The following is a 23456-nucleotide window of genomic DNA, read 5'->3' as shown; positions in this document are numbered from 1 at the left end:
GTTGTAACTCATCCCAGGTGGAGTCTATCTATGCCCAAACTGCTTGTCCATTCCACCTTCAGCCTGCCACCAAATTGCTGCCATCACCTTTAGCCAGACGCCAACCTTGCTGCCATCATCCCCAATAGCCCACATAGCCCTCTAAATTGACCAACGTCCCTTCTCAACCTCCCTTGAAGCCTCCCCCACCAGCTGCCTCGTCACCGGCAAGCTTCCGAAAGTGTTACCATTGCAATCGCCACTGTTTCCGCCCTTTCCCCTTGCTGCCCTCAACCCGACCAACCTTCATGCAACGGTCCCCGGCTGTCCACTTGTTGTCCAGCCTCGGGGAAACCGCCGCCTTGCTACGTTCTGCTTGCGAGCAATCTTTTCCACCCTTAAGCACTGACCACCACCACCACCCAATATCCACCCTCATTGAGTGTTTGTGACGTGTCAGTTGCTACTTTCCATTCTATATCATGTTCTTATTATTTCCTATTTTAGTTGGTTGTTTGTAAGTTCACATTCGAGTTTCGGTAATAAATATTCCTCCATTTTCAAATTATCTGCATGTTGATTATGCATTTAAAATGTTCAATATAATCATATAAATTATATAACTTTTAACTCAATTATCTAAAAAGAGGTAAATAAAGTATCCCGACAGTAATGTAAGGGAATAATTTTGCTTAGTGTTTTTATTGCAAAATAGCTAAATTTTCAAACTAGTAGAAAAAAAAAAGGAAACAATATTTTATAAAAATATTTCCTACATCACAAAACTTCATTTGGTAATATTGTGTTGCATCTGTGCAATTTGCCATTGCTACTCTCACAAAAATAAATGAGTTGCACTGCACGTGAACTGCCCATGATGATTAAGCCATAATGTGCAGACGCGCCATAGAGCTTTCTATTACATGCTTCACATGCAATTCGAAACTGTGATAAGCCGGTTTTGGAAAGCAAAACATAAGAAAAAGCATTACTAATAGAAAATTAAATGTATAAGCCGGTTTTGGAAAGCAAAACATAAGAAAAAGCATTACTAATAGAAAATTAAATGTAAGATTTTTTTTTATTTTATACCCCGCTTCAGCAATTCAGTTAAATAAGTTATTTCTGTCAGAAAATTAATAATGAAAACAGCACCCAAAAAATATTTCCATCAACCAGGGAAGCAAAACAAATTCCCCATAAATGAAAATTCTAATAAATGCACCAATAAATTATGGTTTCAGATAACTTTCATATTTCATGAAATTTCTATATTTCACAAAAAACAAAAAAAATGCATCAAATTGCTGCAGAATAGCTCAATAGAAACTATTCATACTGTTAGCATCATATATGCCTTCTTAAGCCTTAATTACATTAGGTTTAAGTCAAATTAAATCATAATTATGTTTAATCCCTATTAAGCTTAATTAATCAAAATTAAATGTTAAGATTTTTTTTTATTTTATACCCCGCTTCAGCAATTCAGTTAAATAAGTTATTTCTGTCAGAAAATTAATAATGAAAACAGCACCCAAAAAATATTTCCATCAACCAGGGAAGCAAAACAAATTCCCCATAAATGAAAATTCTAATAAATGCACCAATAAATTATGGTTTCAGATAACTTTCATATTTCATGAAATTTCTATATTTCACAAAAAACAAAAAAAATGCATCAAATTGCTGCAGAATAGCTCAATAGAAACTATTCATACTGTTAGCATCATATATGCCAACAAACTACATCAAAGAATTTATTTGCAATTATAAGCTCAAAAAAGTGAATATTACAGTTAGGTTACATCAAAAGAAGACAGAAACCTTGCGTATATTTTCAGGTGGAGATGAAAACACTTTGTGTTGATCTATTGAAGCAAGAGATGAATGCAAGGGAAGAACCCAATCAGATGAAACTCCACCAAATTGAAAGCTAGCAGCTAATTTGTCAACTAGAAATTCAATTTCTGATACTCCCTGAATCAAATAAATTATGTCAAAATATACTGTGATAAGTTAGATTCATATAAAGTAAAAGAAGAGAGCAAAAATATTATCACAATTAAACAAAATAATACAAAAAGATAAAGAAAACATGACAAAGAAAATCTACAAGGGTAAAAAGAATAAAACAGCATCAAATTAATAGAACTTACAGGTAGAAAGACTAAAATGGCTCCTGGTGGGCATGTTACATCAATATGGCATATTAAATCTTCCAGAAGATCAAAATCAATCACATCTTCATTCAAGTTTTTCTGGAGAATCAGGTAAAATTGCTTTGGTATAAATATACAAGATAAGACTGCAGCCAGAGAATCACAATCTAGAATGTTTGAGCTTACGAGATTCTGCTGTGTCCTCTCACTGTAGGATTGATAGTGCTCCGGAAAGTAATAGGGATTGACATAGCCTTCATACAGCAAGGATTCATCGCCCAAAGCGGACATGATGAGACTCCTTTTTCCCCTATGGTTATCCACAGAAGTTTTCCCCAGCTTAAGCAAAAACATAAACGTTTAGAATAGTTGGCTACTACAATCTGGGAAAAAAACTAGCAAACTTAAAAAATTAAAAAATTAATAAAAATAATAATAAAAAAAATGGACATGACCGTAGGATGTTGCTTTCTAATTAATAGGGAAAAAATAAGCATAGAAAAATTTAAACCAGCATATCATACAGATATAGAATGGTCCTAGGCTCCTGTGCCCCTGGCCATCAAAATGAACAGAACATAGCTATCCAAAATGATGAGGGCGATGGTGCATTGAGCTTAAACAAGACAAAGCAAGGATATCCCAAGAAGCCTTTTGTCGTTCCTATCCTGGTTATAGCACATACTTACCTATTTGTCGAGTAACACACGTTAGATGCAGCATATTGACAAGACTTACTTTCTACTTTCTAAATAAATAATTAGCTTTTGTGGATAATACCAGATATTGAACATGTACAACCCGGTCTAATAACTTAGAATTAAAATCAGGAACTGCAGTCGGGTGGTATTAACATTTACTTTACTTTCCATAGTTTTCTAGAGACTTCCAATATATAAAAGAGTCATTAATAATGCACAAGTACAATATACAAAAAATTAAAACATTCAAAATAATTAACGTAATCTGTAGACATCTCAAACCAACACATAACAGTATCTCACTATCCCGAAAAAAATAATGTAAAAAGAAGCCAAAATCACATCATAACATGATATCTATTAGTTGTAGTCGTCCTTCTGTAGAGTAAATCTCTCGTGTCAAACATATCAACCTATAATTTTTTTTCCCTGAAATAAACTATTACATTGAACATTAAACTTCCATGATTTAGTTGTTAATTATAATATTATTATGCATTAAATTAAAATATAAATTTTATGCATGAATGATAAAAAAAATATAGTACATTACTTTAAAAAACTATAAGCTTTCATTTTAAATTTATCTTTTCCCGTTTCAATTAAATTATTTAACATATTTAACCTTTTTAAGAGTCATATCAGAATTATCGTCATATACCTGAAGGTACCCCCAAAATTGTACCTATATGTACCCTCAATAATTTAAACCTAAAGGTACACCATTAACTTTTTTTTTATCTTCCGCGAGTATATTGTATTTCGTATAAGTATCATCTAGGAGTAATCTTATATGACTTGAGCTTTTACATTTCACATAGTTTGATTATTTCCATTTAAGGTCATTAAAATCACCATTCCCCTTTTTTATTTTCATTTTTATTAATTTTAGTAATTATTTCAATTATAATATACCTCAAATTATTAAAACAGATTTAGGAAATAGTAATACAGTTATTCATTTAATAAAACCTTATTTTAATACGCACAAGAAAATAATTCTAAATTTTGCCTTAAAAGACCGTTGTAAAAACTTATTCATTCACTTCGCTTCCTTGACTATTACCTATATCAGTTTAAGATATATATAACTATAAAAATCTCATCCTAAAAGAAAGACTTAAATATATCTAATGACACAAAAATAAGTATACAATTCCATACCTTAAAATGTTTGGTTTTGCTTCCTTGCACAAAATTCCTCTAACTCCCTTACAATTCTAATTGATTCAGCCTCTAGCCTTCTGTCTTTAATATCAAATATAGTTAAACTCGTAATTATCATTAAGTAAACCAATATTTCAATTCAAGTAACTAACATCATAAAACTTTAAATAACCATAAGGTTTAGTTCTTACGGTTTGCACACAAAGCTTAGATTCTTTCACGAGTAATCTCCCTTCTCTTCCGCACCTTAAATCTATTTTAAATTCATAATTTTTTTATATTAATATCAAAACATATCAAATAAATTAAATCTATATAATTTGATAACTTAAATCCTACTCTAACCATATAATAAAGCTCAGTTTGGCTCTTCCTACACAGCTTGGATTCTTCTCCTATAAACAGAGCTGCAACTTTCTTCCTTCGACTTCTTCTTCTTCCTCTACCTTCGATCGTGGCTCCAAGTACCACAGCTCACTGCCTTCACTAGGCCTCTGCTCCTCTTCCTCCACAGCTTAGCATGGTAGTAGCACATGAAGTCGCGGCCTCCTTCCTTCTTCGGCTTCGATTCCTCCTTCACACACGCATGGATTGACTCACCGCACGCACATTCCTTTCTCTTCTTCTTTGAATCTCCTTCAACTAGGGTTAGGCACGGCAGAACGTAGAGAGCACGCAAGCACAGCAATCACAGCATCAAAGCCGCTCGATCACCTTCCTTCATCCTAAACCGATCGGTTAGTGCTTGACGTCATCCCTTACACACGCAAGCTATGACATCCTCCCTCCCTATCTTCTTCTTTTGTCTCTCGCTCTCCCTCTTGTTCTTCGTTCGTTCCCTGAAGACTACAAGTGAAATGAGTTCCCCCTTCGACTTCTAATATTCAACCGTCTAAATTTTATTTTGAATCAATTTTATTATTATTCGTCTAAGGGATATTTTGAATCAATTTTACTATTATTGTTACTTTTTTATTTGTTATTGCTATTATTATTATTTGTTTAATTCTAGTTATTATATTTTTTCTTTATAAAATTTCGTCTTTGACATTTGAAAATAACGATGAAAGCAAAAAAAAATCTCAAATGAAAAGCTATGGGTATATTTCTTACATCTCAAAGACTTTCTCCCAAGTAGCATCTTTTTCTGACTGGTGTTTCCATAAAATTTTCACAAATGGAATATCCGTTTTGCGCAATTTTTTTATACCATAATCTTGTATTCTATCAGAATTCTTAATATAATTCAAATCAGGTTGAATATCAACTGTTATAAGATCCATCTGCAATACGCTTTCTAAGTAAAGAAATGTAAAAAATATTAAGCACTCTTACATATGAACTGGTAAAATCAATGGGTAAGTGATATTTTCAATCCTCTCCACAATCTCATATAGTCCTAAATATCTCGGACTCAATTTCTCTGTCTTCCCAAAATTTTGCACACCCTTCAATGAACTGGCCCTAAAAAAGATATATTCTCCAACATCAAATTCCACTGGTTTGTGCTTAGTAGTATTATATTTCTTCTGCTTATTTTGCATTGCCTTTAGTTTGCCCCCGATTAATCTGATTTTATTAATAGTATCATCCACCAAGTCAGTTACAATGGCATTTCTTTCACCTGCTTCAGCCCAACATAACGGCGTCCTGCACTTTCTTTCATACAGAGCTTCATATGAAGCCATCACAATACTAATCTAGTAATTGTTATTGAATGCAATTTCTATCAAAGGAATATGTGATACCCAACTTCCACCAAAACTAAGTACACATGACCTTAGTAGATCCTTTAAAGTCTAAAAAGTTCTTTCTGACTGACCATCCTTCTGAGGGTGAAAAGTTATACTGAAACTCAATCCAGTTCCCAAAGCTTCCTAAATCTTCTTTCACAACAATCTGGAAGTAAATCTATCATCTTTATCGGAGACAATAGACGTTGACACTCCATGTAACCTTACAATTTGATTCACATTTAATTTGTCTAGTTTCTCAACTAAATCTGTCAGTCCAATTGGCAAGAAATGAATAGACTTAGTCAATTTGTCAACATTTGCCCAAATAGCATCCCTACTCTAACATGATATAGGTTATCCAATCACAAAATCCATAGTAATCTCATCTCATTTCCATTCTGAAATAAATAAATGTTGTAACCTACATCTAGGACAATGATAATCTTCCTTCACTAGCTGACATGAACGAAACTTAGCCACAAATTTTGTCCCTCCTCTTCAATCCTGGCTACCAAAATATTTCTTTAAGATCCTGGAACATTTTATTACTCTTTAGGTGAATAATACAGCCAAATAAATGTGCCTCCTCAAGAATTTCCTTTCTCAGATTACCAACATCTGGAACATAAATCTTGTCTTCATATTTGAACAAGTCATCCTGATCTAACAAATACTTCCTCAAACTACCAGTCTTAACATGTTCCAGGATTTTCTGAACATCAATATCACTAGCAAATAAATCCTCGGTACAGTCATTTGAAGTGAACTGTAGAATCAACTAATTTAATTGAATTATACTGTCATCAATATAATTAAATACAGATAACTGAAGTTTATCAAAATTTCTAAGTAACTTCTCCCGCTGAGTAAAAAAACAGTTTAATGTACCAGCAGACTTTCTGTTCAACGCATTCGCAATCACATTAGTCTTTCCTGAATGATATTGGATATCCAAATCATAATCTTTAATAAACTTAAGTCGTCTTCTTTGCCTCGAGTTCAGCTCTAAGTAAAAATGTACTTCAAAGTCTGATGATCAATAAATACTTAACATCTAAGATAGTGTTATCATATCATAAGCCAATTGTTGCAAGCTCCAAATCATGTGTGGGATAGTTTCATTAATGATTCTTCAATTGCCTTGAAGCATAGGCAATGACTCTTCCATGTCGCATAAGTATACAATCTAAACCTTTCAAAAATGCATCGCTAAAAATCTGAATCTCATCTAAACCTAAAAGAATAGCAAATATAGGAGCAGACATTACACAAGTCTTCAACTTCTCGAAAGCCTCCTCACAACAATCTAACCATTCAAACTTAGAAGAGGCAGCAATGCCGCCACCCTTCCTTTTATGTCTTTTCTCCTTTCCTGTTTCTCGCCTGATGGGAGTTTATTTATATACTTCTCACTGGAAGTTTACCCTTCCCTTGCTAGGATTGTATCTGACGACAGGTAGCACTTCAGTTGTGACCTGGTCCGAGGTGATGTTGTATCCTTTCTGATTTCCTCTCTAATATCTTCACTATCCTCTCTAACGACTAGCCTACAGCCTCTCTTCCTCCCCCAGCCCACTAACAGCCTGTCGACCCTTCCCAGTCAGTTGTCCACCAATCTAGCCACAAACCTGCGCACTTCTTCCCTTTACTTGCAGCTATCCTTGTTGTCAAGTTCGTTCAACCATTACCCAACACCCCACCACTTCCTTCCCTGCAGCATTCCTTCTCGTGCCACTACCCCAATCCTCAAACCACCCACTAAATCCCTTCCCAACCTAGCATACAGCCACCAGCCCTTCCCTTAACCACTTTGCTGACGTCACACCACCCTCGAATCTTCTCTTTCAGTCCTAGACGAAGATTGGGGTTTTTGTATTTCCTCTACAGTTTGTTTCATGTTTGTAACCCTACTTCAATCGCTTAATAAAATTACTCTTATTTCCACTGGTCTTGACTAGTTCCAGTATCACCCTCTTCATCAGATCCATAAAAATAGTCGAAGCATAAGTTAGTGCAAATGGTATCACCACGAATTCATAGTGCACATATCTGGTCCTGAAAATAATCTGTGCAATATCTTCCTCTTTAATCTTTTGTTGGTGATAGTCTGACTTTAGATCAACCTTTGAAAATACAGAAGCCCTTTGCAATTGATCAAATAAGTCATCAATCATCTGCAGTGAATATTTGTTATTAATTGTGAGCTTATTCAACCTCATATAATCAATGCACATTCTCAAGCTTCCATCCTTTTTATTCACAAACAATATTGGTGCTCGCCAAGGAGAAATGTTAGGTCTGATAAACCCCTTATCTAGTAACTTCTGCAACTGACTCTTCAACTCCTGTAACTCCTTAACTGATATTTCATAGGATGTCTTGGATACAGACTCAGAACTTGGCAAGAGTTCAATAATGAAATCAATTTCTCGCACTAATGGTAACCCTGATAAATCAAGGGAAATTTCTAGATATTCTTTTATCACTGGAATATCACCCAAAAACTATACTTACTTAGAGGTACATGTTACAAAAGCATAAATAACCTTGAGTTTCATGATTCAACAAATTTAAGCTTTCAAACAAGTAATTATCATAGATCTTAATCCTCTATTACCACAAAATTTAATTGTTGCCTCCCTAGATACATTTATTTTGATAGTCTTTTCATTGAAATCAATTGTAACAAAGTCATTAGACAGTCAATCCATGCCTAAAATCATCTCAAACTCCACCAATGGCAACACAATAATTTGTGAAAAAAAAATTATTCCAACAATCATTAACTTTATCTCACATGAATGATTAACTTCCATAAAAGTATCAATTGGCATTCTAATTGATAATATCATAGGAACTAAAATGATATTCAATTTCATCACTTTAAAAAATTCCTCGACCATAAAAGAGTCATTTTCCTTAATCAACTAATAGTCTTATTGGTCTATTCCGAAAATAGTTGATATCTATCATAAAAACCATTGCAGTGAACAATTAAGGTTGACTATTAATATATTTATCTTCTTACATTGTGTTATAAATGATATAACATGAATTTTATTATAACTAAAACACACATAGGGGTGTAAACGAGTCGAGTCAAGCTCGAGTCATCCTCGGCTTGAGTTTGAGCTTGATTAACTTTATCGAGTACGTGCTCAAGCTCAAGCTTATGTCTATGAGTTTGAGCCAACTAACATGTCGACTTTTTTATTATAAAAGAGAAAATAATATTAATTTAAGGTCGTGTTATAAGCAAATGACAAATAGAATGAGATGAGAGTGAAATAATGAGAAATCACTTAATATAAAATATAATATTATTTTTTTATAGTTTTTAATACTTTAAAGATCAATTCTTCAAATTTAATAAATTTTGAGTATATTTTATATTAATTTTTTTAAACAAGACGGCTTACAAGCAAATGAGTCGAGTCAGGGCTAGCTTAAGTTTGGCTTATTTACTCATTGAGCTCAGTTCACGGGCCACTTAACGAGTCGAGCTCAAGCTAGCTCACTATTCAGCTTGACTCAGATATACCCCTAAACACAGTTAAAATTCTTAAATGTGAAACATACTTGTGATAACGTCAAGGGAGTCCTTAGCTTCCTGCTGCGAAAGTGCATGAATCTTGTGTTGGACTCCTTGTTGGATTTGACTAAAAGGCATTAATCTTGAAGATTCAGCTGCCCTTAGACTGTCAAAGCTCCTTTGAGGTGGTGCAGCACTGCCACTAGAACCTGTTGGAGCCCTTTTCCTAATCTAGAGCAATTTCTAGGCATATCGAGTTGGTGGCACCAAAATCAAGTGTTCGATCTAGACAGAAACTCAACCTTATGAGACCTTCCACACTTGTCACATTTCTTCGTTTCAATCTCACTACCAAAACTGTTAGATCAAGTCTGCTTAACACTTGTATTTCCTGACTAGAAGGATCGCCTGCCCTAAGAGCCATTAGGAAACCTTGAACACTTTGAATTTCTCCTCTTCCGAAAATTCAACCTCTATGTAGATTCAAAATCTAACTCAATCCTCCACCAAAACAAAATAATCATCAATCCTAAGAGGAATCAGTGATTGTCTAATCATATCTTTCAACCCAGACAATAGCATGTTGCACTTCTCTGCCTTTGGAATCAACTGGGGCACATATCTTGAGAGCATAGTGAATTGAGCTTCATACAGCATAATAGATCGATCACCATGTACCAAGCGGATAAATTTGTTGTCATCCGTCTCCAGATTGGCAGTGGTACGAACAAGTCTATAAAAGTGTTCGCGAACTCGTCCCACTGTATCATGTGGTGGTCATGCAATTGACCTCACCACTATCTCTCTGCTCCTAGGCAAAAGCGGTCAGTGCAAATCTCTTATTAGTGGGACAAGAGAACCCATCTCTTTTTCACTCTCAACAATTAATTCTCAACATCCACCAGACCCCCTCCACAAAAAAAGAGATGTGGTCTCATATCCTGAAATAGCTTTAGGATCTTATTTGAACGTGTTGCCACGTTCATGATATCCTGAAATAGCTTTAAGATCTTATTTTAACGTGTTGCCACGTTCATGCTTAGACAAATTTTGATTCAAATTAATGATAACATGCTCATAATAATGTTATGAAGATTTTAAAATGCTTATTATATTGATGTAAAATAAAATCTTTGATGTTATGTGACGTGAAATAAATTGGCAAATTATGTGATCGGCATAGGAAGAGATAAAAACGTGATGAAAAAACTCTATTTAGGATTCAAAAGTGGTTATTGATTATCAGTAATTGAAAATTATAGTTATTCAAATTAGAATATTGGGGCAATTCAAAATCTAATCAACGATTTGTATTAGCCAATGTAACAATCAGTTGACCATTGCACCAAAATCCAGACAATTCTTACATGACACTTCTTAAGAAGATTATAAGTAGTAATATTATAATAATAATAAAAATAATAATAATAATATAAAAGTAAAGTCATAATTTGATACTAACACTCGATTAAATAGTACATCAAATAATTGTATACTTAACCATCATATTTTCATTTCATGCAAATATTATTGATTAAAATTGTTTCATTTGTTTATTTGATCATCAAAGCATGCTTTACTTTTACATTTTTTGCACTAATTAGCTATTTATATAGTTAGTAATACCCATGTTAGTTTAAAAAATATATTTTGAACTCTATATTAGATTTATTTATCTCACAAAACATTATAGTTAATAATTTGAACTCTATATTAGATTTAAATGCATATAAAATCATTTTCAGTGAAGTTCTACCTCAATTTGGCTTAGAAGACAATTCAGGCTTGCAAGGAACACTTTTATTCAGTTTTTTGTGAAGCTTCAAGTAGTAATTCCTACGCCTTTTTAAACTTAATTTACCAATAATATAATGGTATCCAACTTTCAGGGGGGTTCTAAAACCAAATCAATGAAAATGGAAGCCTTTGATTAAACTGTTGCTATTTTTCAATATTAGTACCATGTTCATATCTCCAAATGCCTTTTAGATGATTCAAACAGCTGCACAAAAATCAAAAGGAGTCAGAGATGCCTTTTGTTACCAAGGAGGTGGACGGCAACTGCAAGATGTAGAAAATAAGCGATTAAAAATGAGGATTAGTGGCAGCAGCAGCAGGGAAGCGATGATTAAACTCCCAATAAACTCAGTGTGCAACCCAAAGCAGCAACAGTGGCTGTAAACTGAATTAGGAAGCAGAGAGGTTTACCCAAGATCCCTTTCGTGAAGAAGGAAGCAATAGCAGGAGATGGGGGTCGCAACATGAAACAGAGTTTGAAACATCCCACGAGAATGAATAGCTAATTTAGAAAAAGGATATTGATTTAAGCTTCTTAAGATGGTTTCAGGATATTGAATAAGTTCACAGATAGAATCCAGAACTTAGAGATGTGGAGGAATTTTAAGCATTGAATAGGAACAAAATTTGAATCTGAATTTAGAATTCAAGAAGGGAGAATAAGTTGAAGAAAATCTAGAAAGGGTAATGAATTCAAAATCTAAATTTGAATCTAATTTGGGATCTTTATTTATGATTTCTGACTTGAATCTTTCGAGGAGAATATAGTTGAGAGATTTGTGGATCCAGTTTTGTTGGGGGAAAAGCAAGGTGGAAGGATTGGCAAGTGGGAGAAGAGACGTAATGTGTGGATTTTGGATAATTTAAGGGCCAATTGGTTCAGTGAATTTGTGTTGTATCATAATTCTTTTCCAGGAATTTGAGAAAATTATGCTTTTGGTGTGAAAAATTACAAAAAAAATGTAAATTATGAATGAATTCGAAGTTTATACCATAGTACATTTTCAATGAATTTAGAATTCAACCGATATGACCAAATTTGAATTACACTGTACTTTAAAATATAGAATACTATCGGCAAGCAGTCACCCCCAGCCCTTCGCTAACTTCATGAAACCTGGTAATATTGTTGGTGCAAAGCCACAAAATAATGTGCTCAACCCATTTACATTTTTTGGGTCAATATATAGAAGGGAAACCTTGCATGGCTTAACACAACCCCAAAATATATGTCTAATACTCATTTCAACTCAACAACCAAGAATACCTTAGAAAAAGGTTCAAAATATTGCATCCAATTTTGATTCAAATAAATGTACTAATTCCCCATAAATATAAAAACATATTGATATTTTAATTTTCAACAGTGTACTGTAAATATGAGCAATCAAGGAGTTCCAATATGTTCAATGTGTCTCAACCATCAATAGAACCTAAAACTATACATATCAAATCATTATAACCAGCATAGGCACCCATATCAATATTTGATGCAAGCTAAATGATTTTTTCTTAAAAATTGATAATTGTTAAATGGTAGATACTGTTTTTCTCATTCTTTCTAGTACAATCAACTATCACCAAACAACTCAACACATCCAATATTCATTGTTCCAGTTGAAAGAAAAACACAATATTCACTTCCACTATAAGATCATTTCAAAAACATTCTCCCTTTTTTAAAAAATATATGAAAAGGAGAATAGGTTGATATTCTCCATAACATTATTTCTTAACACAAAGTTTTATAAGCTGCCCCAAACGCAGACTATAAAACTACTCAATACATTCAAAATGAAATGTCACAGTTGAAACAAAAGCTCAAAATTCACTGCCACTATAAACTACTCAATGAGGAATGATCAAACTAGAAGTAGCAAGCCTTACAGCCGCAACCCTACTAATTTTCCAAACAGGATAAGGCATCCATCAATTTTTTATAGGATAGCCAAAATAAAGGATCGCACAGATCAAGCACCCCAGATCAATGTCATTGATCAAACAGGGCTACCTCAACTTTGCAAATAACTATTGAAGCCACATCAAACCAGTTAAACATTCCCCCAATTATTTTTACTTGCACAGACTCAAATCCAAAAATCGCAGAACACCATAACAGATAAATAGGAATTGACAATTCATCACACACCCAACCGTCACAAGCTTCTCAAAGCCAAATGAAAACGAGAAAGAAAAAAATCTCACCAAAAATCAATTGCACCAAAAACCACCGTAAGAACAACTTACAGAGCACCGCAGCAAGAGATCGGATGGAGGATGGAGGAAGAGGAGGAGAAATGGAAAGATCGAGAGCGACCTTTGAGAGGGACACGATATCGATCGAAGAAGGGGATGAGATTGGAGGAGGGCACTGGACGAGAGCATGTAGCGTCAATTTGTTTCGGCAAACGTGGGCCGCAGGGGAAACCCGCGGCTGCATTTAACAAATATTATTAAGGGGTTATTAGAAAACGCACTTCAAACGCAATTTTCAAACGCCCCTACCAGCGTTTTCAAAACGCAATGCAACCAATAAGATGCCCAAACGCACCCTAAGTCAGCAATAATATTCGTATTTCTGAGTCGTGGTTTGGTTTAACTCTGGTATCACTTGACCAATATAATGTTTCATGTAATAAACTACAATTAACATAATTTCTTTTTAGAACATTATCATAATATTTAAATTTTAAGAAAACAAAAATATAACATTAGATGATGGTTTAAATTAAAGAATGTTTTATCTAGGTATAATACCAATAGCAAAAAAAATTAAACTTTAAAATTAAAATAAAATGATTCTATGCAGCATATTTAGACCAAGTATAGTAAATGGATGATTATATTTACATTTACAGTGAGTTTATATTAAAAAAAAATTAGAATATATAAGAGCAATTATTTTTATAATGATTTATAATGAGAGCGGGAGAGGATCGATGAAAAGCGGAGCACATGAAAGATGGATTAGTTAAGCAAATCAACATGAGAAAAGGAAGATCAAAAAAATCATAAGCAAGTTAGCAAGGAGAGCATGACAAGGACCATAGGTTATAGAGAGCCAAGGAAGGATAGTCATAAGGGGTTTGAGGAGAGTTTCAAATGATCAAAGAGAAACAAGGGAAAATGTAAGACTTGTTTGTTTTCTTTCTTTTTTTTTTCAAATGACCTATAGATCATGGACAATGATGCTAATGAGAGAAAAACAGGTTTGACGGCACATAAGATGAGATGTGGCTATAGGACAAAAAGTGAACAGAGCCAGGGCAATTCCTACAAAGGACATTGTGTACATATGCGATGTAGAGTGTAAAAGCGTGTAAAATTTTAGTTATCATAAAAGAGTTTACAGAAGTTGGGTTATGGTAAACATTTAAATTAAGCTTCATACCTGAATTCCTTCCTGCAGCAAAATTAATTTTTTTGTGTTTTAGTCTTTTCACTGATTACCTTAAACATGTATTGAAATCAATTAAATATAAATTTTTTAAAATTTCATTTTAATTATTTATAATTAATAACTTAAATAATTTAATATTTTACCTTAGTTATCCTCTCCCATGCCCTAATGTAATTGAACCGAGCATTAAGGCAAGGTCGAGCATTAAACCAAGAGCAGATCTTCTCCTTCCTCCCCCCATCCCCTCAAGTGATTCTGGTTCACTACGCACTAGAGATCAGCTCCCTCCCGCACAAACTCAACCCGTCATCTCTTCCTCTTCAATTTTCTTCCTCTCCTCTTTTTTTTCGATGGTTGGTACGATCGAAGCTGTTACCTGCACACAGCTCACTTCTTCCTCCTCTGTGCATGATACCCAACTCATCTCCTCCTTCGCACGGGGCTCCTTCCCTTCGATCAGCCACACGACACCAAAGCCGACTTCTCCTTCGCCGCTCAAAACTAACACCGAGAGCTTCCGCCTACCATTTCCTCGATAATGTCCCCTCCCGCACTAGAATGTGGCGTCTCTTCTATCTTCTCTCTTCTCCCTACTCTCATCTCTACAAGGAAGTAAATCTAGCCTTGTCGTGTTGTTTTATAGAGCAAACTCATCTTTTTGGCTTCCACCCCTTCGCTTCCTCTCCCCTTTATTCAATTTCCTCAACTCCTCGTTTCTTCTTCATTGGTTTCTCTTGAGCAGACAACTTTTTAATTCCTCCACCGGTAAATAAAACGGGACATTACAAGATTTATGTAGTCGACCCACCTTAGTGGAATAAAGGCTTCTTATTGTTGTTGTCATTATTGTTGTATGATTCTAAGGCAATGATGAAGAAAGCAACTTCATAAAAAGTTGTGGTGGGAATTAAAAATATAACTTTTTTTTCCAAAAAAAAATTGACAGCAATTTTTATACATCCACCGCACTTTAATGGATAGCGATCAAAAAAATTATTTCCCTCTACAGAAATTTCTATAGAGTAGAGCGTAAATGAAATAGAAAGCTACCCCAAACAGACCCTAAAAGTGGCTAAAATTATGTTTTATCATTAACTTGATTAGGTTTAAGCATAGTGCTTGTGTCAATTCCCATAATTAAATTCATTACACAAGGAATAATCCTAAGAACTTGTAATGGAGACTTTGATCAGACCAACTAATCCTTTGATTAGTAAGACAAGGCTGCCAGGGTTTAACTTTGGTGCATAAGAGTTAACTCAGAGAAGCTAATCGGTCCCAATTGAAGTAGACACTTGTTTCCAAAACAGCACTCCACAAGTCATTACAGTTAATGATCCTTGGTATTTCATGCTTCTTTAACCAAGGCCTAGTTCTATATTTACATTATTCCATTTCACCAATGTGTCTCTTTGAAGGTCACCTGGAAATAATAAAGCCTTGAAGGATGTGGATCAAATTTGGATACTGAAAAAATTCATCTATTTTAAAGTACAAATCTTGGTCTAAACTCAATCTAGAATTGTCTATCTAAAGTTATTGCAAATAACAATTCTTAACAATATTTCAGCATTTCATAAAATACTTTATTCGCCACCTTAAAACTTTTTTAGCATAGTTTTTCCTTAGGTTGTGTGCTTATTTCAACCACTATAAAGAGCAAACAAAGCCTGGAAACCAAAGCTGAAATGAAGCATATTAGTTTGGAATTCAAATTGCTATATGGTACATATTAAAAGTGAAAGTCAGATTACTTATAGTACGGTGTTAAAAGACAAACCCTTTTTCCTCTGTTAGATGCAAAAAATGCCCCTGAGGCCATGGAGTCTGAAGGAAGAAGGTACTCAAGTTTCTCATAAATGTCTTCAAGGTGGAATGTTGAAACTGGATGCGTTCTCCCTTCTACACTAATGATTGGACAATGTCCGAAGTATTTTGAAAACAAACTTGAATCAAAAGTGGCAGACCTAAACAAATAATGTACTAATGTGAACCAGAATATAGAAAAGTCAATAATGAGTTAATCACATGATTAAAGCATGCCAAATATTTAGTGAGAGAAACAGGTAGAAGATTTAAAATACATGAGAATGACTTTCAGCTTGCTTCTGCAACTGTTGCAACTAGATTGCCTCTTGATAATGCTTTTCAGAATAATTAGTAAGAAGTCACCCTGAGAAAAAAAAAATGAGTACTAGTTAAGAAATTGGTTATTTTATGACAAAAACAATAAAAAATTGTAGTTTGTGCCAAACTAAACAGTTTTGTAAAATGTTTTGAGACGACATTCATTTGGGACAGTGTTTATCAAAATCTACTTAACTGTATAAACATAAAATAATTTTCCACGAGGAACCACCAGACTTATCAATTTTTGAAACCTGACGAGGAATTTGGATTCCGGAAAAAGGACCCAAGGCAATTCAAATAGGCCCGTGAGTTATTACAAATTAAATAAATCTAAGCAATCAAGAATTTGAGACATGTAAGATATATCCAATAATCTATAAAGAAAGCTGCAGATGAAGGATCAGTAGCAAAATTCTGTCTATAACAGAAACTTGTTTAATGAACATTAACGAAACGTTGTAGAAGATTAAAAGACTGAATTTAACTATTCTGCATGTACGCGTTTATAATGAATCTAAAAATAGTCAAAGAAAAGGTAAATTTATTTATAACAAAAAAAACAAACGGTAGAAAGTGTGAACAAAATATTTACATATGGCCATTGTCAATCTGCATTTTTGAGAAAGACGAATTATCTCTACAAATATGCTTGGACGTGTTCATCTTTAAATATGTTGAAAATGCCAATAATTATCAAACATAACTATATGAGCACTCGGGAAAAGAAAACTACCGTCTAGATAAGGAATTTGTTCTTCAATAGGTACATTAACTTTTAGTTAAACAACTTCCTTAAAACAAGGAACTGATTGCTAGGCTTTAGAAAATTTAAATTTCCAGATGTAAATCTGTAGAAAGCTGGTTTAAGATATACTATTTGCTACATGGAAGGATTACTGATCGAATGAATTTGGATGGAAATTGATGTAACTTCTTCTTAGCTTGGTGAGCGAGGGCCAATCCTTGGTGTGATTGTTTTAATTTTTGTGGTTGCTCTTAAATTGCATGTTTAATTAAGCATCTCCTATTCTCTGCTTCGACTCATTCCATATCAATACCAAATCCTGTAATAGAAAAGAAAATAGAATTGGCTAATAGATTTTCAACTGTGTTTCAACAAATACTGTTATTTAGAATAATAGCTTTCTAAGATTCATTATCCAACGTTCTAGTGGTACATCTTCTTTCGATGGTTTCTCACTCTATGATTGTATAAATTATCACTTGTATTTTATAATAACTTAAGACGTCAACTTCTTATACAGAAATTTTAAAACCAACATTCACACTCAGTAACTAAAGCCCCAAACAAACCAAAACTAGTTCAGAAGAATTACAAACAGCTAAAAAACATCAAACGAACAGTAGTTCACTAGACTATTGTTGTCACACAAAATTAGATTGTTCGAGTGAAATTTATCAAGCCTGACATCTTTAAATGAAAAAAATAAAAATGAATGAAAGAAAAAAACCAACACATATAGTTGTTATAAAGAAAATATTCAGCTTGATAATGCTTGATTCATTGAAAAGAATGATTAAAAATATACGGAATTTTCCATAACACCAAACAAGTGCAAATCTATGTATAAGGTTCATTATAGCAAGTCGTTCATATCCCTAACATGCTCTATAAAAATCAAATTTTAAAAATATAGTAATTAAAGAAGATATGAAAAATGCCTGTGACACAAAATAAGAAAATAATAAATTTATAACATATGATGATTCTCTTGAAGATGATTAAAGAGGATAAACTCGAGCAGATCTTGATTTTCAAGTTGAATTACAATTTTAGGTCAATTTTTAGTTTAAATCTCATTTCAAAGTTCAATTTTAAATCAACATTTAATAATGTCATTTGTGATTTATATGGTTATGATAATAAATTAACTTAATGTATTGATGGCTTAGGTCATTTTTATGAATTATTTTTAATTTTAAAAGTTTTTTATACATTTTGAGGCATACTCCGTACCTAGTTAAATAAAAAGCACATCAATTCCTGATTGCCTTTTTAAATATTGATATTTTTAAGTAGTGACAACAGAAAGAATTTTATCTTTCCAAAAGAATTAGAGTTATTAAATCCTCCAAAAAGTGTCTAATAATTCATCAAAACTAACCATGATCCAACAAGTGTTGTTAGACTAACTTCAATACATTAAATAATTACCAACAACAATTGGTTCATGATAGAGAACAAATCGTGGAAAATCAGAAAAATAAAATTTGAAAATTATATAGAGTAGAAGTATAACAAACTAATGTAGTAGAAAGACATTACCAACAAAGAACGCTCATGAACTTCATCTACAATAACATATGTACCAGCCAAGTCTTTGTCACTCTGCAAAGGTCACTCAATCATTATGAATATTTCAAAAAGAGGCACAGACATTTATGAAATAAAGAAGAAAATACCACAAAAGAAGCTTTCATTTTACTTGAACAATTGGCCTAAGTCACATTACCAGCTTTATCTAAACTATTTGAGGCTGGCTTTATGAATCCTAGTTTTTCACCCATTGAGTGTAACTTAATGTGTCAGCCATGTTTCTTTCAAATAATTTTGGATGATTTCAATTCAAGCTACCTAATGTCAATCACTTCTCTCTCTTTTAATACAAACTATGTGACTCACCTAATAGGTTCAATTTCTATCTTTAATTGCAAATGTTCAAAGTACTTAAATCTATTTTCAATTATCAAATTTTCAAAAAAAATCACACCAAAAAAAGGCTATGAAGAAACTAATTTGAGCTAAGTAATACATTGTACAAGCCCATTCATTTAGGGTTTGTTTGGGGTCGTTGCAGCTTATCCGGCTTATTCAGATAAGCAGCTTATCCTGATAAGTTATTGATCAGCGACTTATCCTGATAAGCTGACTGACTATTTGGTTTGAGTGTTTGGAAAACAACTGATTGACAGTTGTTTGTGGATAAATGACAATTCTGCCCCTGAACTGAATAAACTGTTAAGCTGTTTCGTTTGTGCGGTTCGAAAACAACTGATTTGCAGCTGTTTGAGGATAAATGACCATTTTGGTCCCACGCAGTGGTGTTGTTTGCAACAATAATATAATGGGAACACGTTCAACATTCAGAAAAACATATTTATAGATCGTTTTGTCCAAAGGATAAATTTGTTGCCTTTATAGACCGTTTTTTTATGCCTTGATGTAAACAAAAAAACAAACAGAAAAACATAATTATAGGCACACTTGTAAAACTTAATTTGCACGTAATACATAAAAAAAGATAAAAAAAAGGAATCAACATCAATGGGGATAGCAAATTGCTCGATGTGAATGATCGAACAAAATGATGCTAATAGTACACAACTAGAATTCCAAGAATTACCCAAAATCTAGAAAGGGTGAAGTTTATATATTGTACATGTGTGCTAATGAATTCAAGTAAAAATTTCATAACATAAAAAATTACATATGGATTTTCTCAAACCTAAAGGGCCACAACCACCCAAGCTATCCTTTTGGTTTCACATTTGAATGCAATAAAATAATTAGTGAAAGAAATTATTAATCATATTCATAGCAACAAATTGGGACCCTTATATGTTGAACTCACAAAAACCATTCTAGTGAAAGAATTCCAGGATTATAACAGAAAAAGAAAACACAATGCGCTAAGTGGTCGTGAGGTCATGAAAGCACATCACTATAGTGATATCTTAGCAAAAAATTCTTATTAAACGAATACAAGATATAATTTTTGGAAAATTAAAAGATGGCGGTATTTGCATTTATATTTTTCTTTTTCTGAATGAATGTTGGGACAGAACTTGACAATTTTCAATTAGCATATAATAAATTTTACTCAGAAGAGGTTCTTTTTTAGGACACACCAATTATTAACTAACCACTACACTCAGAAGAGGTTCTTTTTTAGGACACACCAATTACTAACTAACCACTATGAAATTAATCATGAATTTCTCGATCACACATTGCTAAGCTTTTTGATCTTTGAATTCATTCATCAGAAAACACATGATCATACTCTTTTAGAAATGGCAACGGAAACAAAATGGTAATATTAGTTCCAAAAATAAGACAATATAAAAAGAAAGAAACAAAAATTACATGTACAAAATGTGCAGATCTTAAATGTCAAGGGTAATCTTCGACAGAAGCAAATAGCTGCAAGTTAATAATAATAATATTAATAATAATAATAATAATAATAAAATTAGCTGCTCGAATTGAGCTTTCTTACCTCATAACAAAAAATTTCTTCAGTTAAAAAGTCATAATTCATCCTGAAAAAGGAACATTTCTTGGTTGTAGATTAACAATAGTTTTCGGGAACTAAAAATCTCTCAACCAATTTACACTTTTCAGAAACCCATTTGCCTTTTCTTAGATTTGTGTTTGTCAAACAAAAACCCATCAATCAACTACATTTCTTTATGAGAACCTAATATTGGATACATAACTTGGATTATCACCACATCAGAGATATAGAAAATGCAGACCTAAAAATTACCAAATTCAACAATTCGAGCACTTTATTGAAAAAACATCTTCGTGAGTAGTGTATTGCCCCAAATCCAACACAGATGGGAATCTCATGCTCTACATAAGTTCAATAATGATTTGAAGTTTTGTACAATATCTTAAAAGCTAAAATGGGAGCTCAATTGTTCAAAATAATACAAATAAAAGGGCAAGTCGATATGATGTTGTTTGGTAGGTTACTTGGTCAACAAAAAACTTGAAGTTAAACCCCTTTGACAAAGAATGAAATGGTAAACTAAGCTACAGAAAAGGATTTGTAATGAAACGTTAGACAGATTTTTAAACTTCAATGGAACAAAATTTTAGATAAAATATTTGAAGCTACATGAATAATATACTATATAGCTTTCCAGCTTCTTCTTCCTCCTCACCAATATGAAGCTCCAAAAAAACACAAAATAAATTCAAAATCCTCCTCACCAATTCGTCATTACAGCAGCTACAGGATCTCGAACTAGGGTAGAGCGAAGGTAAAACATATGCGAATGTTGTGGGAATCATCTACGAAGGAAGCAATCACCTGTCGCGGGAGTTGATTGCAATTGTCAGTGAGAAGCCTTTGCGGCTTTGCTTGCTCGGGAATCAATCGTGCCAAAAAGCAAAAAATGCCTTCATAAATCCTGAGCTCCCGAAAAATCCCAAAATGACACTGATTCGCAATAAATCCCATGAATCGGCGGATTCAGCAAATCCGGGATGAGCCAAGAGGAAGAATTACACGAACAGGCTTACCTTTCTCAATGGTTATGGTAGGAGCGGAGAAGAAGGATGAAAAAGATGAGAGTTTCAGAGGTCTCTGTAAGTCGCGATCCCATAGTTTCCTTCCCAGGTAGCTCTAATGGCGGTTATATAGCGAAGGTTCGTACACGAAGGAGATGGTTTTGGCCGAAACCACCAGAGGAAAGGCAGATAGAGCACAGACGAGGGGAGACGAGACGGATGAGTAGCGCGATAGGGCAGAGGAGAAAGGAACGTCGAGGGCAGCGGGGTTCATCCCATGGCCATGTTTATTCGTTATATCAAAACGCCATAAATCGAATAGCGGGACGAACACGCAAAACAAATTTTGAAAACGCCGCCCGCACAAATGAGTCACCGCAAACGGGCCCTTAGTTTCTTAACAAGAGAAAAACATGAAAATGACCAATGTCTTCATATCATGTTCAAACTTATTTATTAGTTTTCTTATCAAGTTTAAGCTATAATTGAGCTTCACTTAAACCAAACTACATATTTAATGTAAAAGATTTAAATATATAGCATTATTAAAAGACATACATGGATTTATAAATTTTAACCAATATAGATACAGATCATTTTTAATTGTTTAAGTTGTTTGTGGAAGTTCAAAATTTTACAAAATAAATTTTAGTTTTCAGATCAAAGCATTAGTTATTTCTTTGAAAATTTAAAAATTAATTTGTAAACCATTAATAATATACACAATTTTTAAAGTGCATGAGATAAAGTTTTAGCTCAAGAAATAAAATAAGTCATCATATAAACAATTAAGATATTGTTAAACGAGTAATTTATTAGAGCTCACAATGAGCTACTTATTAAACAACAAATGAACTACCTGTGAACAAAAATAAATGAGCAACTCAAAGTTCGTACTTATTCATTTGTACACCAAATTTTTTAAATTTTTGTTCCAGCTCATTAAATAATTTAAAAAAAGGAACATTATTTTTTAAAAATTATTTTATTGGCATTAATTATAATTTTTTTAATAATTTTTTAAGTAATTTCAAATATAATACTCTTCAAAAAATTTGGAATTTGATAAATAAAATAAGGTAAAAAATTAAAATAGTGTTAAAAGCATTTAAATATTTCAAGTATGAAATTTAAGAAGATAGAAGTAGATACAAATATTTACAAAATTTGTAATTTGAATATGATATTGATATTTAATTAAAATCATGTCATTGCATAAATTTGTAAATGATGAAAGAATTAAAACTAAATTTTATACCGTGAAGCATAAGCACTTCCAAATGGCTTTCAACATCATGTCTAATACAGGCACAGCTCTGGCACACCTTAGCACATGTCCATCACACAAAAAAGCCTTTCCAATGGAATCACGATTTTGATTGCAGAGGTTTTGCCAAAAGCGGAATCAGGTATCCCAAGATCACGAGTTCAAACAAAGGGATTACGATTCCAACATTCTAGTTTTTTTCTTACTTTTTTTGGTTTTTTTTTCCCTATTTAGTTGTTTCTAATAGGATTTTGTTATTAGGGACCTATTTATGTGCAGGTTTTTAATTTTTTCAACACTATAGTTATTGTTGTTGTGTTTGGAG

General features: G+C 33.1%; 1 protein-coding gene across 2 annotated transcripts in view; it reads right to left on the bottom strand.

The window, feature by feature from the left end:
* Nucleotides 1-23456, bottom strand: part of LOC110031419 (DExH-box ATP-dependent RNA helicase DExH7, chloroplastic) — a gene marked incomplete at its 3' end in the record, with an annotated part of 94359 nt that overhangs the window by 43601 nt on the left and 27302 nt on the right. For both annotated transcript variants that reach the window (XM_020734601.1, XM_020734602.1), the window contains 6 exon segments: nt 1804-1956; nt 2136-2237; nt 2325-2477; nt 16252-16438; nt 16556-16644; nt 18889-18951. In XM_020734601.1, the coding sequence (XP_020590260.1) occupies nt 1804-1956; nt 2136-2237; nt 2325-2477; nt 16252-16438; nt 16556-16644; nt 18889-18951 (747 nt within the window).

This window comes from Phalaenopsis equestris, unplaced genomic scaffold (assembly GCF_001263595.1).
Source record: "Phalaenopsis equestris unplaced genomic scaffold, ASM126359v1 Scaffold000810, whole genome shotgun sequence".
In the NCBI taxonomy this organism is placed as follows: domain Eukaryota; kingdom Viridiplantae; phylum Streptophyta; class Magnoliopsida; order Asparagales; family Orchidaceae; genus Phalaenopsis; species Phalaenopsis equestris.
This window is presented reverse-complemented; position numbering and strand designations above follow the sequence as displayed.